The following is an 18027-nucleotide window of genomic DNA, read 5'->3' on the forward strand; positions in this document are numbered from 1 at the left end:
AGGTACTATTGCTACAAAAGAAAGCAATAAGGTCACTTTTCAATCTAAAGCATATGGACCACTGCAAGCCTTTTTTCCTCCAGTCAGGAATTATGACTGTGTATTCTCTTTATATATTTGAGCTCTTAAAATTTGCCAAAGACAACCTTACAATTATGACTAGTAGGTCTGATGTACACACACATAACACCAGGCATAAAGAAGACCTTGATACACCTTTCTATAGATTGTCAAAGTCCAAAAACAGTTTTAAAAACATGGCTATTAAGGCATTCAACATACTGCCAAGAGAGGTGAAACTAAAAGACACTAATAATAAAAAAAAACGATCCAGAAATGGTTGCGTAGGAAACCCCTATATTCTTTTGAAGAATACATGTCCGGGGACTTCACAGGTCTTTGTGACTAATGGGCCAATTATTATTTTAATATGTGAACTTTACATTGTTTTTTATGTAGTAATCCGTTTTATTGTTTGTAAGTGTATATTATACATATTTTTTATTTTTGACGATGTCTATTTTGATTTATATCATTTAACGACTAATAAATTGATTGATTGATTGGCCTTTCCAAAAAGCTTGAACTCTTGCCATTGCCCTGCACATCGATTTCCCTAGATCTATATCCACATTTTTGTACTTGCTTCATTCCCCAGTGATCTACAGTTTCCTTATCCTTCTACAATCTATATTAAGGCCTATCCACTTGATCACTCTGTTGCATTGATTATTCCTGTTCGAACTCTTTCCCACAATCTCATTGCCACCCAATCTCACAAAAAATCCTCCTGAAGTTACTGGTATTACCTGCTTTTAGTCACCTTGAGGGCTTTCAAATTCTATATTTTCTCAAAATTCTAATTTTCATAATTATTCAATTTCTACATTACTTCTTATTACAACTAGGTTGTGGTCTGAATATGCATCTTCTACAGGGAAGCTGACATTTCTTTGTGGTTTGTGTCTTTTAGTCATCCGAGATTGATGAGCTCCGTTATATGACTATTTAAAGTAAAATTCTCAGAGGGAATTACAACTTGTAAAAGGACAAATTCGACTGGTTAAAGCAAAATATGTAAGCCAATTCAATATTGATGCCTTACACATTAAATCTTACAAAATCCAAAATGAATAAATGAAAATAAGCGTCTATTAACTTCAATCAATTACTTAATATAATACATAAATTATAGACAATCAAAGGATGTTAAGACTTGGTGGTTTCCTGGCGAACAATGTGGACGAGTGGTTCACAGGATTCCCACCACGTCAGCTGTTCTATCAGAGCTGATGTTTCAATGGCTAACTCTGCCATTGTTCTCAGGACATTGACTCAGATTAGGATAACAGAAATGTCAGCTCTGATATAATAGCTCACCTGGTGGGAATCCCGCTAAGCATTCATCCAAATCAAAGGATTACCTAATTCTCATTATTTCCAGATTTCAACAATAAAAGGTTCATAAATAATTTAAAACATATATTAATTTAACAGCTGCTGGCAAATTTAGTTCAAAAAATTTAACAGGATTGGATGTTCTGGCCAATCTCCTGAAACGGTTTTTTCTCCGTTAAAAAATGATCCTAAAATTCATATGAAGATCAATACGTGTGAAGAATAATATACATTAAGGTATTCTTTCCTTAAAATAAATGCCTTCTGCAAATAGCAAGATCAGCAACTCTTAGGGTTGGTTTGGGTAGCAAAAGGTAGAGCTCATCATAGACTTAGACCAATGCAGATATAAACACATGATTTAAGGTAAGATTTACAAATGACGTAACTTGGAATTGGTGAAAATGTAATTTTTTTTCTCCAAATTTTAACTGCAAATCGATTTGTAGTCAGTGCTACACAATCGATTGCAAATCCCAGGATAAAGTGAAATCATTAATGACATGGAAGGGCTCAAGTTTAACTTAAATGAAAGGAGAAACCAAAAAGCACTTTAAAAAACTTATGGAACTTTTTACTAGCTTATTCACATATATTATGGCCAAAGTTTTATGAAGTTTTGCACCAAATTCTGATAGTTGTCAACAAATAAGTCACAGATTAGTTGAATATATCTTGATAGTAAATTAAATCAAAATCGGAAGATATGACGTTGTAGAAGGGCTCAATAATAGGAATGAAGAGACTGAGACTTCCACAGTAAAAGAAGTACATAATTGAAATGGATGAAACCATACATAGTAAGAAAAATAAACTGGACAGAAATCGTCCCTTCATTGCTACATATTATGTACCTTCATAGTTAAGAATCTGATACAATTACGGGTACGTTCTGTTCGAAAGAACCCTCCCAATATAGTGTTGAAGTATTTAAACATTCCCAGAAAATCCAAAAGAATAAAATGCAAATATTTTATATCAATATAATAAAAGAATATCTAAGCCAACAAAAAACATACATGGTTGCCCAGATAATTAGTATGGAGGGCTTCCCTACTGCAGCTACAATACAATAGAATAAAATTCATAAATTAGCACTCAAAAGAAGAAATGTCATGTTTTCCTTAAACTTTAATGTACATAAAACCTGGGATGGGTCAAGAAACAATTGATATATCACTCAAATGAATATCTGAATGCCACAATGACTTAATCAAAGTTAGAAAACAAATATAAATCCACAATTAATATCAATGAGAGAATCATTTGTACCAGGCTGGATTCCAAAAAAAATACTATAATTTGCAATTCCAAACTCACAGCGTAAAATATTTCATTTTCCTCAACAAAGAAGAGAGATTAACAAATTTTGCTTGTTGCACCTCACTGAGCCTTTCAGTAGTTAAAACCAAAATTGAACACCAACGAAAGACAAACTTCAAGCAAAACTTTATGGAGTCCACACAAACCCTAATCTTGAGAGAGTTACTGATACACTTAGGATGTTTCTTGGCATATATGGCACCCCCACGCAATGTCTATAAGGCTATGAGACCAGATGAGAAGACAGAAACCACATCATGACTGGCTGAATGGCAGCCACAAACAACAGAATGTATAGTCTCCGCTTTCCTCCACCAGAGTATGCACTTTGACCAGACTCCGGGAGTATTTGCACACGAAGAGTTCGAACCTGCAGAAAAAGAGGGATGGAATCAAGAGAACAAAAGGGGCTCAAAAATAACTAGACAATGAAGGCTTTACATACATCAACGCTGGGTTACATTAGTATGAAAATAAAGTACGAGGATAGAAAGAGCCAATATGTACTGTTTTTTAAATTCAACTTAAAATCATAACGGTTGCATTACTCAGTTCCAAGTAACTCTGCAGGTGAGGATCAAGATATGGCTAAAAAAAGTGGGCGTTAGTGAAAGTTTCTCAGCAATAGACATTCCTGAAACCAATCACATGAAAATAAGTGTGGCCTAAGGCATTGGAAATTAAATCCCTCACAGACTTCAGTTGTCCTAACTTAGTGTGTCTACTACATATCTGTGTTGCCAAGCCAAATATATCCCATCGGTGCCTTTGCCATTTTTTCTGCACCTTCTTTTCCTGTAAACAGACAGTAAACTGACACCCCCAGCTAAACACTTATTGAGACAGCATGTGTATTATATTTAACAATGCCATAAGGGACTTTTCATTGCGAAGGGCTGGTAACCTAACACTTCCCCCACAAGCCAATTGAGATGACTTACAAGGCAGTATTTAGCTGTATTCCTAGTTGCCTTTTTCCTTAAATCCTTATACATATATGACTGCTTTGAGTTTGATATATAGTCAAAGAAAACCTGTTAAAATTGGACTGGAAATCAGAGAAAATGAAAATGGAGAGTTGGCATGAACTCTGTACTTAATATTCCATCGGCTTGCTAACAGTAATACTTATCTAATTCATTAGATACAATACAAGCTTATTCGATGTATTATCTATGTATTTCTCAAGCCAACTTTGTGAGTCCACTAGCTGAATTTCCATATCATTTGTGCCTCTGCCTTTTTTCCAGCTAAGCCCATAAGGCAGGTATGCCTTTCACCCCCTCAGGGACAAGTTTCGGCAAGGTTCCCTTCTCCTCGGACACAAAGTAGGGATTATCATTGCTCTTATCCAAAGGAGTATCCTTGAAAATAGAATCAACTCTATACCTAAGATACCCACAGTTTATTTTTTTACTTAAACACATAGATGCCAGTACATATACACATTCTGTGACTCCTGAGCGTGCTCTGTGCCCTCCTCTTAATACTCCACCTCTCCGAACAACTCACTGACAGTGGCTAGAACTAAGGGAAACCTCCCACACTTGCTTCGGCCCCATTCTCTCACCCAAAAAGATGCTTGGAACTGAGTATAAAATAGAGGGAATCCAATATCATAGAACTGACACCTCAGTAATAATTGTCACAAGAAAGAGCAGTTGCTAATTTATAAAATTGACTCATTGTTAACTACAAATACAGTGAATAAATATAGAAAAAGATGCTTATTCAATCTTTCGATTTTAAGAATTAAAGTAAAAGGTACACAGGAATACGCTCAGTACAAATTCAGACACTTACCAAGAAAAATGCGAGTGCAATGCTGGAGTATATGAGTCCAACATAGTAGCCCACTTTTCTTAATAACAAGCTCAAGAGCACTGCAAAAATAATACTGAAAAGAAATGACATTATGACAAAGTTTTCATCATCATTAAAAATGAGAGAAGAAATATGTAACAGCCAAGAAGAGCAATTATCACAATCATATGTACTTAAGTAAGTAAGACAAAACCTTTAAAAAAATGGCATGGTTGTTGATTACAATCAGCCAAGCTGAATAGTGATCCAGGGGCAAGAGACATTTTCCAATAATTGTCTCAAGTATAAAATCACATGAGATTTCCCATTTTTAGGCCAGGCTGAATAATAGAACATGCGACTGATGCTGCATATGTATTAGCATTAATTACTGCAAAATTCAACAAGCATTCTCTTAAATTGTTCCATATTTATCATAAAAAGACTTCTAGAATAGCATCTGGTTTTCCTCCACAATTCATGATTCATCATCATCATTGGTCAACAATCCTAGGATTGGTTTGACGCAGCTCTCCACTCTATTCTCTTTTCAGCTAATCTTTTCACACCTACGTATTTCTTCTCTTTCACATCTCTCTTCACTTGTTCCATATATTTTGTTCGAGGTAATTCATGATTAATTACTCAAATACGATTGTTGGGTCCTTTCCCTCCCCTCCCTCCTTTGGCGAGCGTCGCTGTGCTCAGGGTTTACCAGGTTCTGCCTTTCCGGCCGCCCCCTTTCTCCCATGGTCTCTGCCTATGGATTAAGGCAACACGCTAGGCTTTGAAATTGGTTAAATGTACATCGTTCCAGAGGCACAGTGGATGAAATATCCAACTTCAGACTGAAATGCATACTACATAGTTAACCAAAACATATAGCAAATGAGTTAAACTATGGGTACAAACTATTGTCAGGTCATCTATAATATCATAGGGTATATTAGCTCATATCATTGGATCATATCATGCTCTACTCATACTTCACGGCCTCTTGGCTTCATTTTAGCTTAATTTTGGATAAAAATATACTTTCCTTCAAGTACTCTCATTGCTTAAGATTTTTGACTCGAATAAATACACCTCATAAGACTACGAATATTGACGCGTTTCAAACTCTGCCATTTGTGCAGTGGGAAAGTTATATGAATTAACAATGGAGGAATTACTTTCCGCTGTCGGGTTCAATTCTAAATGATAGAGAGGCATGGGAATGACAACTATAATCGGGAAATATAGCAAAGAGTTACCCACTTTAAAACTTTTGTCCTTTGTGAATACTCTGTGACTGTATCACATCAACTATGGTGATGCTCATGGATGCAAAAGAGTCACCAGAAAAGTCTGTCTATTGCACCCAAGTGTGACTTGCACTGCCTGAATTACACATCTCACTTAACACAAAACCTTTTAGGAACATATCTACAGTGTTAGGAGAGGGATACCTTTGTTTTATATGCATCCAATTACAGTAGAATCCTGATTTAACATTTTTCATGGGGGACAAAATTTGAAACACTAAATGAGGACCAGCCATTTTCTTCAGGTTTTAGGATCTGTAATGATTGGAATGGCTTCCTATCAATAAATAATATATTTTGAAGACAGTAAAAGGTGCCATAGAGTGGCATAGCCAGGAATTTCATTGGGGGGGGGTCCAAAACTAGGGGGATGTGGGGGAAATTTATTGAAAGTAGAGGGTTATAAATCTTTAACAGTACTGGAGTTAATCTAAAAAATTGTCATTGCCTATGGAGTTTGGAAATTTTGTCAAAGTTACTATGTAAAAGTCAACCACCAAGGAATTCCAGCTGGATTTTTGTATTTTTCCATGCTCATATATTTTACTTTTTTCCAGCGTGAGCGATTTATTTAGAGTCCTGGACCGCGATACAGCCTTCAAAACAAGAATGTACCCAGGGTCAAAACTAGGGGGGGCAAGCCTTGGTTGTTCAAGTTGTAGGTAAGATTTAAGCATGGGAAAGGTGAATGATATCAACATTTTAAGAAAATTGTAACAGCTCTAGTTGAAAATTAGTTTTTAAAATTATTTGCTTGAAAAAATATTATTTTCCTTACAGACATTTGCGATTTTTACCTCTAGGGGGGAGGGAGGGGGGGCAGCTGCCCTCGCTGGGTACGCTCAAGCATCAAAACTCTGATTGTCATTCTCTTTCGACATAAAATAGTGGCAGGTCTTTGAATCAACACCAATAATAGCCATCCAGATATCGTAACTTGGGCTCCCGGAGATAAAAATTGCAATGTAATATTGTGATGCTCCTCAGAGAAAGAATGCTCTCAACTCACCATCATATCAGAGGAAATACTTCCACGGTTCTTTCAAGGTTCATCCATAGAAACTAACCAAGGAATGGATTATAAAAATAATCTATGGGTGAACTACGCAAATAATATTGGGCCTAATCTTTTGAAAGGAAAGTAGTGGACTGGATAAATATTGAATTAACAATGGACTTCCCATAGAGAGTAGAGTTGAAAGTGGCATAAACCATCAGTGAAAAATATTCCCAGAAAACCATCACAGTAGTGGCCCTCGGAGAATAACTCGTGTCATCAGTCGTCATGTAATCATCGCAGTCTAGTTCAAGACGTGAAAGATAAGGTTGTTACAGGCTGTTAAGGGATGACATAACTCCATTAGATCATATTTGATACAAAAAGCGTGTTTGGATCAGAAGAGGAGCGAAACATTACATGAAGACAAATAACCTAGGTTGCAATTGGAGGTCCCAGTACTGCATTCACAGAGGAATGCAGATGAAGAAGAACCGTCATGAAAAAAAAATGTTAAATCTGACAAAAAATCTTGAGTGGGAAAAATTTTTAAGACCTTAAACGTGGAAATTGCAGAATGAGGATAATTTTTACATTATATAAAATGGAATGAATTGGGACCCCAAAAAATAAACTAAATGCGGAAATACATTAAATGCAAAGATGTTAAATCCAGATCTGACTGTAATTGATTAAAACCAAACAGCTTATTGGGTCACTTGAACATTACATCCAGAGTCAATAAAAAATACTTACCCAACATATTTGTAACCAGCAAATGCCAGCAGGTCCAAAGTTTTTAAATTAGTTTTTATATTTGCAATATAAAGGGTGAGGAACTCCACAACTATCTCCACTAGTGACCAAGCAAGGGCAGAACTTGCTTGAATCCCAAGCATTTCAGGGGAAAACCTATAATCAGAGTACAAAAGAATCATGTAAGTATGCTCACTGACGGTAACAATAATATGAAATGGTAATATAAATAATAATACTTTATTCTACATTGAAGACAAAAACGGTGTGGAAGTCCTCAACAAAATAAAAGAATAAGAAAAGATCCAATACAAGGTTTCCCAAAAATTCATTGAGAGAATAGAGAGCTTTGCTCAAAAGCTAAGAATGGACCACATTTTAATCTTAGCAATGCAATATCTGGCCTGGCAATGGCCTGTTTGAGTGAGTGGTAAAAAAGAGCAGAGTTTGACAGAGTCAGATGATTTTTATAATTGCTGTTATGCTGGTACACATCAGCACCAATTTTTCAAGATTCTTTTAGAAGATAATTGAACATTTTCAAAAATATATTATCGGAATGATGTCGTGATCCCTAACTCATAATAGCATTAAGATATCATATACTGGAGAGATGGGTCCAGCAAAGGCAGCTGGCAAGTTCCCCACAAGAGCTTATGTATTAAGAATTTATGCGGATAAAAAGTACTATGTCACAGCAACTTATAACTAGCAAGGAATATACTTCACACTATATCCACATGACCTTTGCTTATTCTGAGGTAAGCTGCAGCCAAAACTGTTTTGATGAAGTAATGATGCGTGGATTTCTTTCATACTACTGTTTCTTCAATAAATGGAGATTGAACTGTGGTGTCATACTGATTTAATATATATATATATCCATATTTGTCCATTTCCGAAGCATTTCTCCACAAGTGTAAGCCATTAATGAGAGTCGAATACCCCTCAGCTGCGACCAATTACATAGTTGCATTTTCAACCAGTTAGGTACTTCACAAAGCAAAAGTATACAATTTTCCAGGACAGTGGTTGTGGCACCATGAACAAATGGAGAAAGCATTTTTTCTGCAGTCTGATTTAAATATTTAAAAAAAATTACATAATGACAAGCAATAATTAGATTCGTGATGTTTTCAGTTTCACGCTCAACTGCATGACGTCATGTCTATCATTCATTATCATGTATGTCATTCATCTTTGCCACACATTGATATAAATGAAGCCGCATCGTTTCCTAGACGCTCCCGGCAAAGGACGAAAGTCAACCTTGGATTGCCTTGAAAGCTTCTAATGTCATTACCATCTCGCAGACGGCCATACGAACAGTTCTGGGGCTCCGACTATGCAATTATACGCAATTACCACACGGAACATATGAAGTAATTAAGTGGGAACATGATTAGGAGCAACATGGATTGTAAATGGTAAGCTCTGTCGCTGCCATCAGTCTACCTTCGTTCGATGCTTATTGTAATGCCATTCCTATGTTTTGATTAGGTCTATTGAACCCTAATGTAGGCATGTGTTATTCTTTGAGAAACTTGATGATAATTAGATGAATTTGAGATTAGAATTATCTTCAATACTGAGTTTGTTCTGTGCAAGGTCAAAAGGCGACAACGTAAAATCAAAATTAGTGGCCTCCTTGGGGCTGGGGTTATGCTGCGCAAAATCAAAAAACTGTGTAAAATCAAGAAAAGACGTAAAATCGAAGTTTCGCCACAGAAATTCCCTTGAGGACTTGAGTGTCCCTGCGTAAAAACTAGACTTGATGTAAAATCCAAGTGTGTAAAATCATAGTTTTACTGTATACTAGTTCATTCATACATTGTCAAATGCCACAGTATGCACCCATCATTTTATAACTCGCCATCTAAATTTAATCAGACCTAGAACTCTTGATTCATTCATTAATACCTTCCAATATTGCCAATATACTACCCTGCAAAGTGCTGGGGTAGAGCATATGATTATTTTACAGTGTGCTGAAACACATTGAGAGAGTCTGAAATAAATCTGTAAAAATTACAAAGTATACTAATACAATCATGAATACTTTTTCAGTTAAAAAAAAATAAATCTGCCCTCCACCTACCTATTCTGGGTGCCCAGGACTAAACCAGCCACAACAACGTAAGTCACGTAAGCCATAGTGGGGATATATAGATCGGGTGCATTTATATCATATCGAGGCTGCACTGGCTCATCCTGCTCATACTTCACTGACCAGTCCTGAAAATAAATGAAAATATAAGTACAAACTCCAGGGTTATCACTATCCTCAGGAAATTTAGGATTCCTGAATGTAATGCGTCAAATATTGTGCCATTTAACACATTCGATGCGGGCCCGATTTTCATGAATGTCGTCAGTATCCGCCGACAAAATAAGAAAGAAAAATAGAGAGAGGTTTTTGTGCCATAACTTCTGTTCAAATAGTTCTATTTACAAACGGCGCACACGGGTCGAAAGAGGGAAGCTTTGCTGAAGGCCATGCACATGATCAGAAGACTCAGAAGAGGATATTAGTCATGTACGGAGGCGGAGTAAGGGCTCCCGGCCTGACCAGCAGAGCACGTCAATTGACGTGCTCCGTATCTTGGCTTGGACGGGACCATGTCAATTGACGTGCTCCGTGCTGAATGTGTTAAAACGACAGTAACCAGAGTGAAAGTGAATCTCAAGCCAAGTGGACTGATTTATACACCATTGTGTCATTAACTCCTCAGACGGTTATTCACATATATCATATATTTGCAGGCTAATAATGGTAATATATCACTATGTCCATGTGGTTTATTTTAAGCCTGATATGTTAACGATGGAGAAATTAACAATGAAAGCCATGAGAAACTATTCATCTGGACTGGGAATCAAACCAAGGGCCTTAGGCTTTCCGGGTCACTGTGCAAATAAACCACATTCATTATACATAAACCACATTTACCAGCAGGCACAGCATCAGCCTTGGAATGTGCTTAATCATTTGGTAGAGGCTTCTTGTAAACCCATACATATTATCTTTACATAGCCTGATATCAAGAACTGATGAACTTTGGTAAAATTGCCACAGGAGTTAACAAACTCAGACAGCCTCGTGGTCAACTATATCAAAACACTACCATTACATTTTTGATTGATGGAAAAAACTTAAAACCAGCTAATGCAAAAATTTGAAGAAAATAAAAGCTGGCCTTTTTTAGAAAAGAATTGGTCATATCATTGTTTAATTAAGTCCTATTTATATGATGAAAAGTAAAGAAAACTTTTTAACTCCACATAAATATTTAATGTACGACCTAGGTTGCGACACAGCATGTCATCGTCAGGTACAGATTCACAGAAGACAAGAGAATTATCGTCTGTCTTCTGTATGAGATGATGACGTCCCACATCAAAACCTAGGTCATCCATTAAATATTTATGTGGAATTACAACGTTTTCTTTACTTTTCATTATGCCAAGTAGATTCCATAAAGTTATGTTTGAAAGAACTAATTTAGTCCTATTTGTTTATTATCCCTTCAAATTACTTTAAAAATGTGCCAAAATGTGCATGCATGCATTATCTTCAAAATAAGGGACACTGCTCCACGTGTTTTGGTTCCATACTTATAAGCATTTATGTACATGAATTTTCATTGTATGCCCTATGGCTTCACACACTTATGTTCGAAGTTCATGACTTTCCATGGTTTAGGTTTTAAGCTTGAATAAAGCCACCAAAATTCATCATAAGTATTTTTCATGTACATATGTAACTTTAAGAGACATTGGCGTTGGTCACCTGATTTGAGATAACATTTTCCTTAAACCAAAGGTGCACTTACCGTCTGAGTAAATGGAAAGAAGAGAAGACAAAGTTTTCTTGTCACGTAGCCAGTGTCAACAGCAAAATAATATTTTAAGCGTGAAACAGGAACATACTTCTCGATGTGTTGGTCAACCAATTGCTTTCCTTGGCCAACAATTGTGTGTCCATACTGCATTGCCACATTTGTAACCAGAGGCTCGCTCAGAAACTGAGAAGGTATTGAGAAGCCTTGGTCAGCAGCGTTGGGGTAAGGCCGTTGATGAGCATTCATTTGATAGTCTGGAAAAGCATTATTGTATGCATTCAGGATAGTTACAAGATTCCAGAATTTTATTTCACTAACAAAAATCTTCATTCTCCTCTCTCTTCTTTCAAGCTCTCCTTTAGGTCATTACAGGATTTTTTTTAGGAATGAGAGTCAAATAAATATAAGATTATTTCAAAAATTTAAAAATACTACTTTCTAAAATTCTTTGAAAAACATATTTACTTACAATGGCCACTAAACAAAACAATTTCAGTAAAATATCCGTCAATTATGGTGCCATATGTAAATTAATACATCTAATCACAGTCCATAACTTTATTTTTTATTTTATCTTCACCTCCGCAAAAACAGCCCGTTTAAGTCATTCACAATAGGATTTTTAACAATCGATAACGATGGCTTCACAAACACTCACGCCCTGAACTGGAACAACGTACCCAGGCAAGAATCAAACCCGCAACCTTCAGGTTGGCAGGTGAAGACTTTATGCTGCCACCACCGTTTTCCAAGCTCTGCAGTGCGCGACCACGCTCCGTGATCACCGATACACGTCCTGCGGCAGTTGCAACCCGGGCAACTTGTTCGAGACACAACACCGTGGTGTGTGTAGTTTCCGACGTTGAGCACTGGTTTTGAAGCGTTCGTGCAAACCACTTTTTAAATCGAAACTTGAAGCATTTACGTGGTGGAAGGGCTCCATATTAATAATGAAAAACACTTTGTTGCTTCCACAGAATTCTATTTGTGTGAATTTTGTGGAGACAACAAAGTGTTTTTCATTATTAAAACCACTTTTCTACATCCATGATCACGCAGCCACAGATGTGTGGTTTTCGAAACCAGGCCTTACATGGAGCATTAATACTAAGATTACAGTCATGTTATCGCCGCTAAAAAGATCATTAACTGGTGAAAAAGCTCTCATTGAGTCCAAGAAGCACTCTAAAATAACAGAAAAACTGCATAAATAATAATATATTGTTTTTTTAGGTAAATTAAGAATATTGCAACACATTTAAGTGAAAGTTTGGGTTATCCGCGTTTTCCGATTAGGTATTTGTGCCGACTCTCTCTCTCACCATCATTAGCCATTGGGATTATCCATTGGGAGTGGGCTGTATTCCTAAAGCTAGGGGTAATCTGGTTTGATATCATAATAAAATATTTCCTCATGCAAATTTACAGCATCTTTCACAGTCAAAGGTGCAAGCTCTGGGCTCAAGAAGTGAAGAACTGCTAGCAGATAGCTCAGAAGTTTTCATTCAAGCATCATGACAATAATTTTCCCTGATACCAATGACAAAATTCAGAAACATTTCATATCCCATGACTTCTCCCTCGCCTGTAAAAACCTTGGTATTAAACTCAGCTTTTAAGTCCCTTGATCTAAATAAAGGAGTAGAAGAGGGTTACTCTTAATCCCTTTAGCTCCTCGTGCTTTGCTATTTCTTAATTTTTGCATGAATTGACCAAGGAAATGGTGACTTTTCACCAATTAAGGCAGTGTAAATTCCTCTCCTAGATTTACTTCAATACTTTCAGCAAAAACTTGCAGCCTCTGTGCAACAAGGACTCATTTTTGAACCCTTTCCTTTTGATTTGCACAACATCGCAGAAACATTTGTGTGAGGTGACCGATATATATTCCTTCCCCGACCCCTCTCCCACCTTAACCAATGCATTACGCATATTTCCCCTACCAATCCCCACTACCTCCCACCAGGAGTGACTCAGGCCGTTTCCCAATTTGCAATTATTCACCTTTCGTGCACTTTTCGTTCCTCAACTTACGGATGTGACGACGGCAAGGGTGGATCCAATCGGCGAGGGCGCAAGGGAACGAAGGGGAAGTGAACAAGGGAACGCGGATGCTCCCTCGTTAACATGCCCTCCTAGGAAGCAGACGTGAAAATGGCAGCAACGGAAAACTCAGAAATCTTGAACTGGAGTTGTGAGTAATTTTGTGTTTATTATGTGCAGAGAGAGTGTCCAATCGGTGCCAGAAAAGTCAAAATACAGTTGATTCCGCTTAATGGGTCCACCGGTTACTTGGGGCAGCCGCTTAATTGGGGCAGATCTCCGAGAACAGAACTGAATAGGGGAATATCCCAGAGTATTCTCTGCTTCATTGGGGCAGCATGCCGCTTTACTGGGCCATGAGTCGGCGACGTAGATTCTGTACTTGCGACGAAATTAAAATTTTTTGCTTTCAGAATACTATTTTTTATTTTCCTCCTTTGATTTACTCTTATTTTTCACAAATGTTCCTATTCTTGCCCTATTTTGAAAGCTCTTGTTTTTATAGTATCCATAAGAGGATAGGACTTTTCTTTAATCGGACTTAGTATAAGACATTCATTAAGCGTCACCCGAGGCTGTGAAAAATATTTTTAGCTAAATTGTTATAACTCTTTAAAATGATAATTAATTAACTAAACTCGCTGATTTATCAATCAAATTTATAGTTTAATAAACTTATGTTGCATTAAACATTCTTTAGTCTTCTTTCTATCATTTCAAAGATTTTTATGCCCATAAACAGGATAGTTCCCCTAATTGGGACAGCCGCTTAATTGGGGCAAAATGCACAAGTCCCGATATGTCCCAATTAACCGGAATCTACTGTACTAAGCAGTCTAAATTACAAAGAAAACAAACCGAGAATATTAAATCAACCATCAGTTGTCCTTGACACTACCCTGCGCTTCACATTTCGTTGCAGTCAATAGTTCGCATTATTTGCGTTCACACTTTATGACGCCAGAAGAGCATTACTTAGTATGGGAGCAGGGTGCAAGGGAGAAAGGGGGAATGAGTGCACACGACGTGGATTGGAAAGCGGCCTGAATGCACATGTAAGGGAATAAGTACATTACACTCAAGAGCATGCAAGACAATGTGTAAGAAGTGAGAAGATGCCCCTGGCCAAGAAAGGGAGGAGAGAATAACTAAGGCAGGTGGCCTCTAATGATGATGGCCTTATGAATACATACGATCATGCTTTGTGCTTGAGGCTGAAGAACAATAGGTACTTTAACGATACCTTTCCGCGGGGAGGGGATCATTAAGTAAAAAAAAATTTCAAACACATCATATCAAGTTAACTAGTTATTTTACTGTATGCTCTACATGTTGATCAAACATTCACTGACACAGTCAAAAGCATTAAATGATAATAAGGGTCAAAAATGGACCTTAAGTGTCCTTCCAGAGATAAATAAATGGAAGTCACCACATACCTGTAAATGATGGATTGCTCATCTGGTGGTCATACGACTGCATATTTGGATTGTTCATGGGATCGTAGGGATTATAAGGTGGATATGCGTTGTTAACAGGCTCAGCATACTGCTTGCTCTTTCTGCCACCAGCCCTTGAAGCTAAAGGGAACACACAAAAATTCATAAATAAAAAAAAATCATTATTAAGACTTGGATTGGAAAAGAAAAAAAAAAGAAATGCATATAACTTGGTATGTAAGTACTATTCCTCAGATTTTCATATGTGAGATTACCACATAATTTTCCAATCCCAAGTTCTAACGGAATATGATTAAATATTTCCCATAATTACATCACAGGGAATCTGACACTAAAATATTATATTTACAGGTTACATTGTATGACCATAGCACAAGTTAAAAAACATAACTAATAGTGCAATATTGCTGACAGCCTACATTCACAATAAATTATGTTGCATCCATTCCTAATGTTTTCAAAGCTCTTTTCTCAGAAATATTTATCCTTGAAGATACATCATGAACATCAGACTGATTTCGATCGAATATGAAGTCAATTCGACAAAGTTAGGTTTCTCATAGTATTGAAGTCAGAATGGGATTCTGACATCCGTTCCCGCTGTCCATCCAAAAAGTTACACGGACACTCCCCTGATCTTTAAAACAAGAACATTAATATTTTATATAAATAAGAAAGTCAATATTTTATAATGTGGAAAAAGCTTCAGGATAATAACATAACTCTTAGAGTTATTATACCAATTAGAAAAGCATGAAGATGATGCATACATATTTTTAATGGCATAATTTTTATTAACACACTCAGTTGCAATTTTTATATGTACTAGGGATGGACAATAGACTTGAATTTCTTTATTTAGCATTTGATTTTCATTCAAAGAAAAATTTTCCTATATCATTGCGTTTTCTGTACCCAAATAATTTACATGATAAGTCATTGCCATTTTCATTCCCTGAAATAGAAATTTTCTTGGGAGGCAATACTTGCATTAAATAATGAATTTCGGATCGAGGAACTTCAAACGTGGAACTTGTCGGAAATTAAGGTCTCATTTTTACGTGATAGTGAATAATGTGGACAACTTCAGATTGTCAAGGATTAATGGAATCTAATGCGTAAAAGAAAAAAAAACGTTTTCGTTAACTTTTAAGCAGGATATCATCCCAAATGATTACTCGCTTCCCTTTATTAATAGCTATCGTATTATTTCCCTCCATGCTTCCATATTTCTTCTTCACAATGAAACTTTATGCCCTGTCCAAATAGCCATTCGTAAGATATTAACTCCGCAACAGAGTAGGCTGAAGATGGAGAGAAGATTCAGCAGACTGGTTTTCGTGGTTACTACCGTGTAGATTCATCTCTGCAGACGACAGTTTCGCCGGCATTGCAGAAGGCTTCTTCAGGTCAATGAATCTTCATTGACCAGAAGAAACCTGCTGCAATGCCGGCGAAACTGTCGTCTGCAGAGATGAATCTACGCGATACTAACCCCGAAAACCAGTCTGCTGAATCTTCACCACACCGCGAAAGTCTACACAAGGATGGAGATAAGATGCCCAAGGATAGATGCCTTGGAATCTCACAGGGCGAATTTGAAGGCAAAAGGAAGAATTACGGAAAACATAGTCACTGAGAATATAGTTATTATATAAAACACAACAGGATTTTAACATTTGGCAACGTGAAAAAATATGAATGGAGAGGAAAACCGAGAGAACTTTTCACCGTGACGCTCCATTCTAGTGATTAGTTCTCCTCTAAACGGAGGTATATCCACGGTCAGGCCAATTTTAGACATGTGTAAAAATGCATCACACTTAAAAGGTAATTTAATAACCACAAACTCGAATATAATCAAATAAAGGAAGACTATAAGATCTAAAGGAGAAAAGAGGTAATGCAATACAGGCAACTGCAGCTGGCAGGTTTTTCAGCCATTTACCGAGGCCAATCTGGTTTTCAACATGAAAACCTGGGGGCTATAATTACCGGTAAATTCCATCAAAAATTAAAACAGGAAATAATTAGATTCAATTCAATCATAGGCAGTAAAGTTGAAAAAACTGCTGTTAACTGTGTGATGATGCTAAAAACCACCCGGCAGAAAAACATTTTGCCACTGGAAATACAAATGTCAAAATAAAAAATACACTTACGATTCCTAGCATTGAAGTTCATTCTCCAAATAGTATGGACCGAGAAAATGACAAATTTAACGTCCTTGCGTCACGTAAAAATTACATACAACATGTAATCCCTATTGCCACATCTCATCAAAACAAAACCAAACATGTGACATTCGAAAGTATTGTGGAAAGACCAGTTCACAGATCCGCTCGACTCTCTGATCCGTTCTTTCTTGGAAAAACTATCGCGCATAGTTGTGTGCAATTGTTTTCGATGGCGTAATTTCGAGATGAATCGGAAAAGTTAGTGTGATTTTATCAATATCCCTTATAAGACTCTTATTTCAGACAATTATCTTGTCTCAAAGTTCTTGCGTGTGAATATTAAATGCCGACGGCAAATCCCACGTTACAGCGTTTACTTGACAAATGGCCTGGAAAGAAGTACTTCGGTATTTATAGGTTTCTTCCTTTATTTTTTGTCCTTGGAGCAGCCTTAGAATTTTCGATGATAAATTGGCATTTTGGAGAGACAAATTTCTGTAAGTTGAGCTCTGGCTTCGATTTTAAAATGGATATCATTTTTGAATTCTGTAATAACGTAGATTATGTGATTTTTTATCCAAGGTTACAACGTTTGCAACCTGTCTCCTTTTCTCTTCTAGATAGAACTTTCAAACGAAGGAAGGCTCATGAGATTGCTGAGTCGACTCTGAACCAAGGAAATAGTGTTGTTTAATTGTGGACCGTGTTAGTTATGCCTGCTGGGACGTCTTGGCCAAATTACTTAAAGTTTTTCACTGCTGCCATGTTATCCATGTTTGCTGGCTCTCAAATAGTCCACGAATATTACAAGCCCTTGAATGACTTGGATGATATGGTACAAAAAGAAATAGTTAAATTGCGTGGTGAGCCGAAGTAGGCGATGTAAACTATTTATTAGAATATAATGTATTTTTTTCCAATTTA

The 18027-nt window shown here is 36.8% G+C and overlaps 2 protein-coding genes across 2 annotated transcripts; one reads left to right on the forward strand and one right to left on the reverse strand.

The window, feature by feature from the left end:
* Window positions 1-2511: 2511 nt before the first annotated feature.
* Window positions 2512-17236, reverse strand: LOC124167715 (protein YIF1B-A). The gene is made up of 7 exons (XM_046545721.1): window positions 17089-17236; window positions 14906-15046; window positions 11415-11677; window positions 9680-9816; window positions 7582-7737; window positions 4525-4618; window positions 2512-3091 (listed from the first exon to the last, which is right to left on the reverse strand). The coding sequence occupies exons 1-7, from the start codon at window positions 17108-17110 to the stop codon at window positions 2945-2947; spliced, it is 960 nt and encodes a 319-aa protein (XP_046401677.1). The 5' UTR covers window positions 17111-17236; the 3' UTR covers window positions 2512-2944.
* A 70-nt stretch (window positions 17237-17306) lies between these two features.
* LOC124167716 (small integral membrane protein 4) lies at window positions 17307-18027 on the forward strand. Its single transcript, XM_046545722.1, has 2 exons — window positions 17307-17600; window positions 17724-18027. The coding sequence occupies exons 1-2, from the start codon at window positions 17447-17449 to the stop codon at window positions 17795-17797; spliced, it is 228 nt and encodes a 75-aa protein (XP_046401678.1). The 5' UTR covers window positions 17307-17446; the 3' UTR covers window positions 17798-18027.

The sequence above is a fragment of the Ischnura elegans genome, chromosome 11, assembly GCF_921293095.1.
Source record: "Ischnura elegans chromosome 11, ioIscEleg1.1, whole genome shotgun sequence".
In the NCBI taxonomy this organism is placed as follows: Eukaryota; Metazoa; Arthropoda; class Insecta; order Odonata; family Coenagrionidae; genus Ischnura; species Ischnura elegans.

What these genes read in the sequence shown, in the direction of transcription:
- LOC124167715 (XM_046545721.1), bottom strand. Translation starts at nt 17,110, where the DNA reads ATGAACTTCAATGCTAGGAATC. An exon ending in TCTTTCCATTTACTCAGACG is followed by an intron (nt 9,817 to 11,414) that starts GTAAGTGCACCT and finishes ATTTATTTTCAG; the next exon opens with GACTGGTCAGTGAAGTATGA. An exon ending in TTGCACTCGCATTTTTCTTG is followed by an intron (nt 3,092 to 4,524) that starts GTAAGTGTCTGA and finishes CTTTTTCTGCAG; the next exon opens with GTTCGAACTCTTCGTGTGCA.
- LOC124167716 (XM_046545722.1), top strand. Translation starts at nt 17,447, where the DNA reads ATGCCGACGGCAAATCCCACGTTACAGCGTTTACTTGACAAATGGCCT. An exon ending in TTTTGGAGAGACAAATTTCT is followed by an intron (nt 17,601 to 17,723) that starts GTAAGTTGAGCT and finishes TTTCTCTTCTAG; the next exon opens with ATAGAACTTTCAAACGAAGG.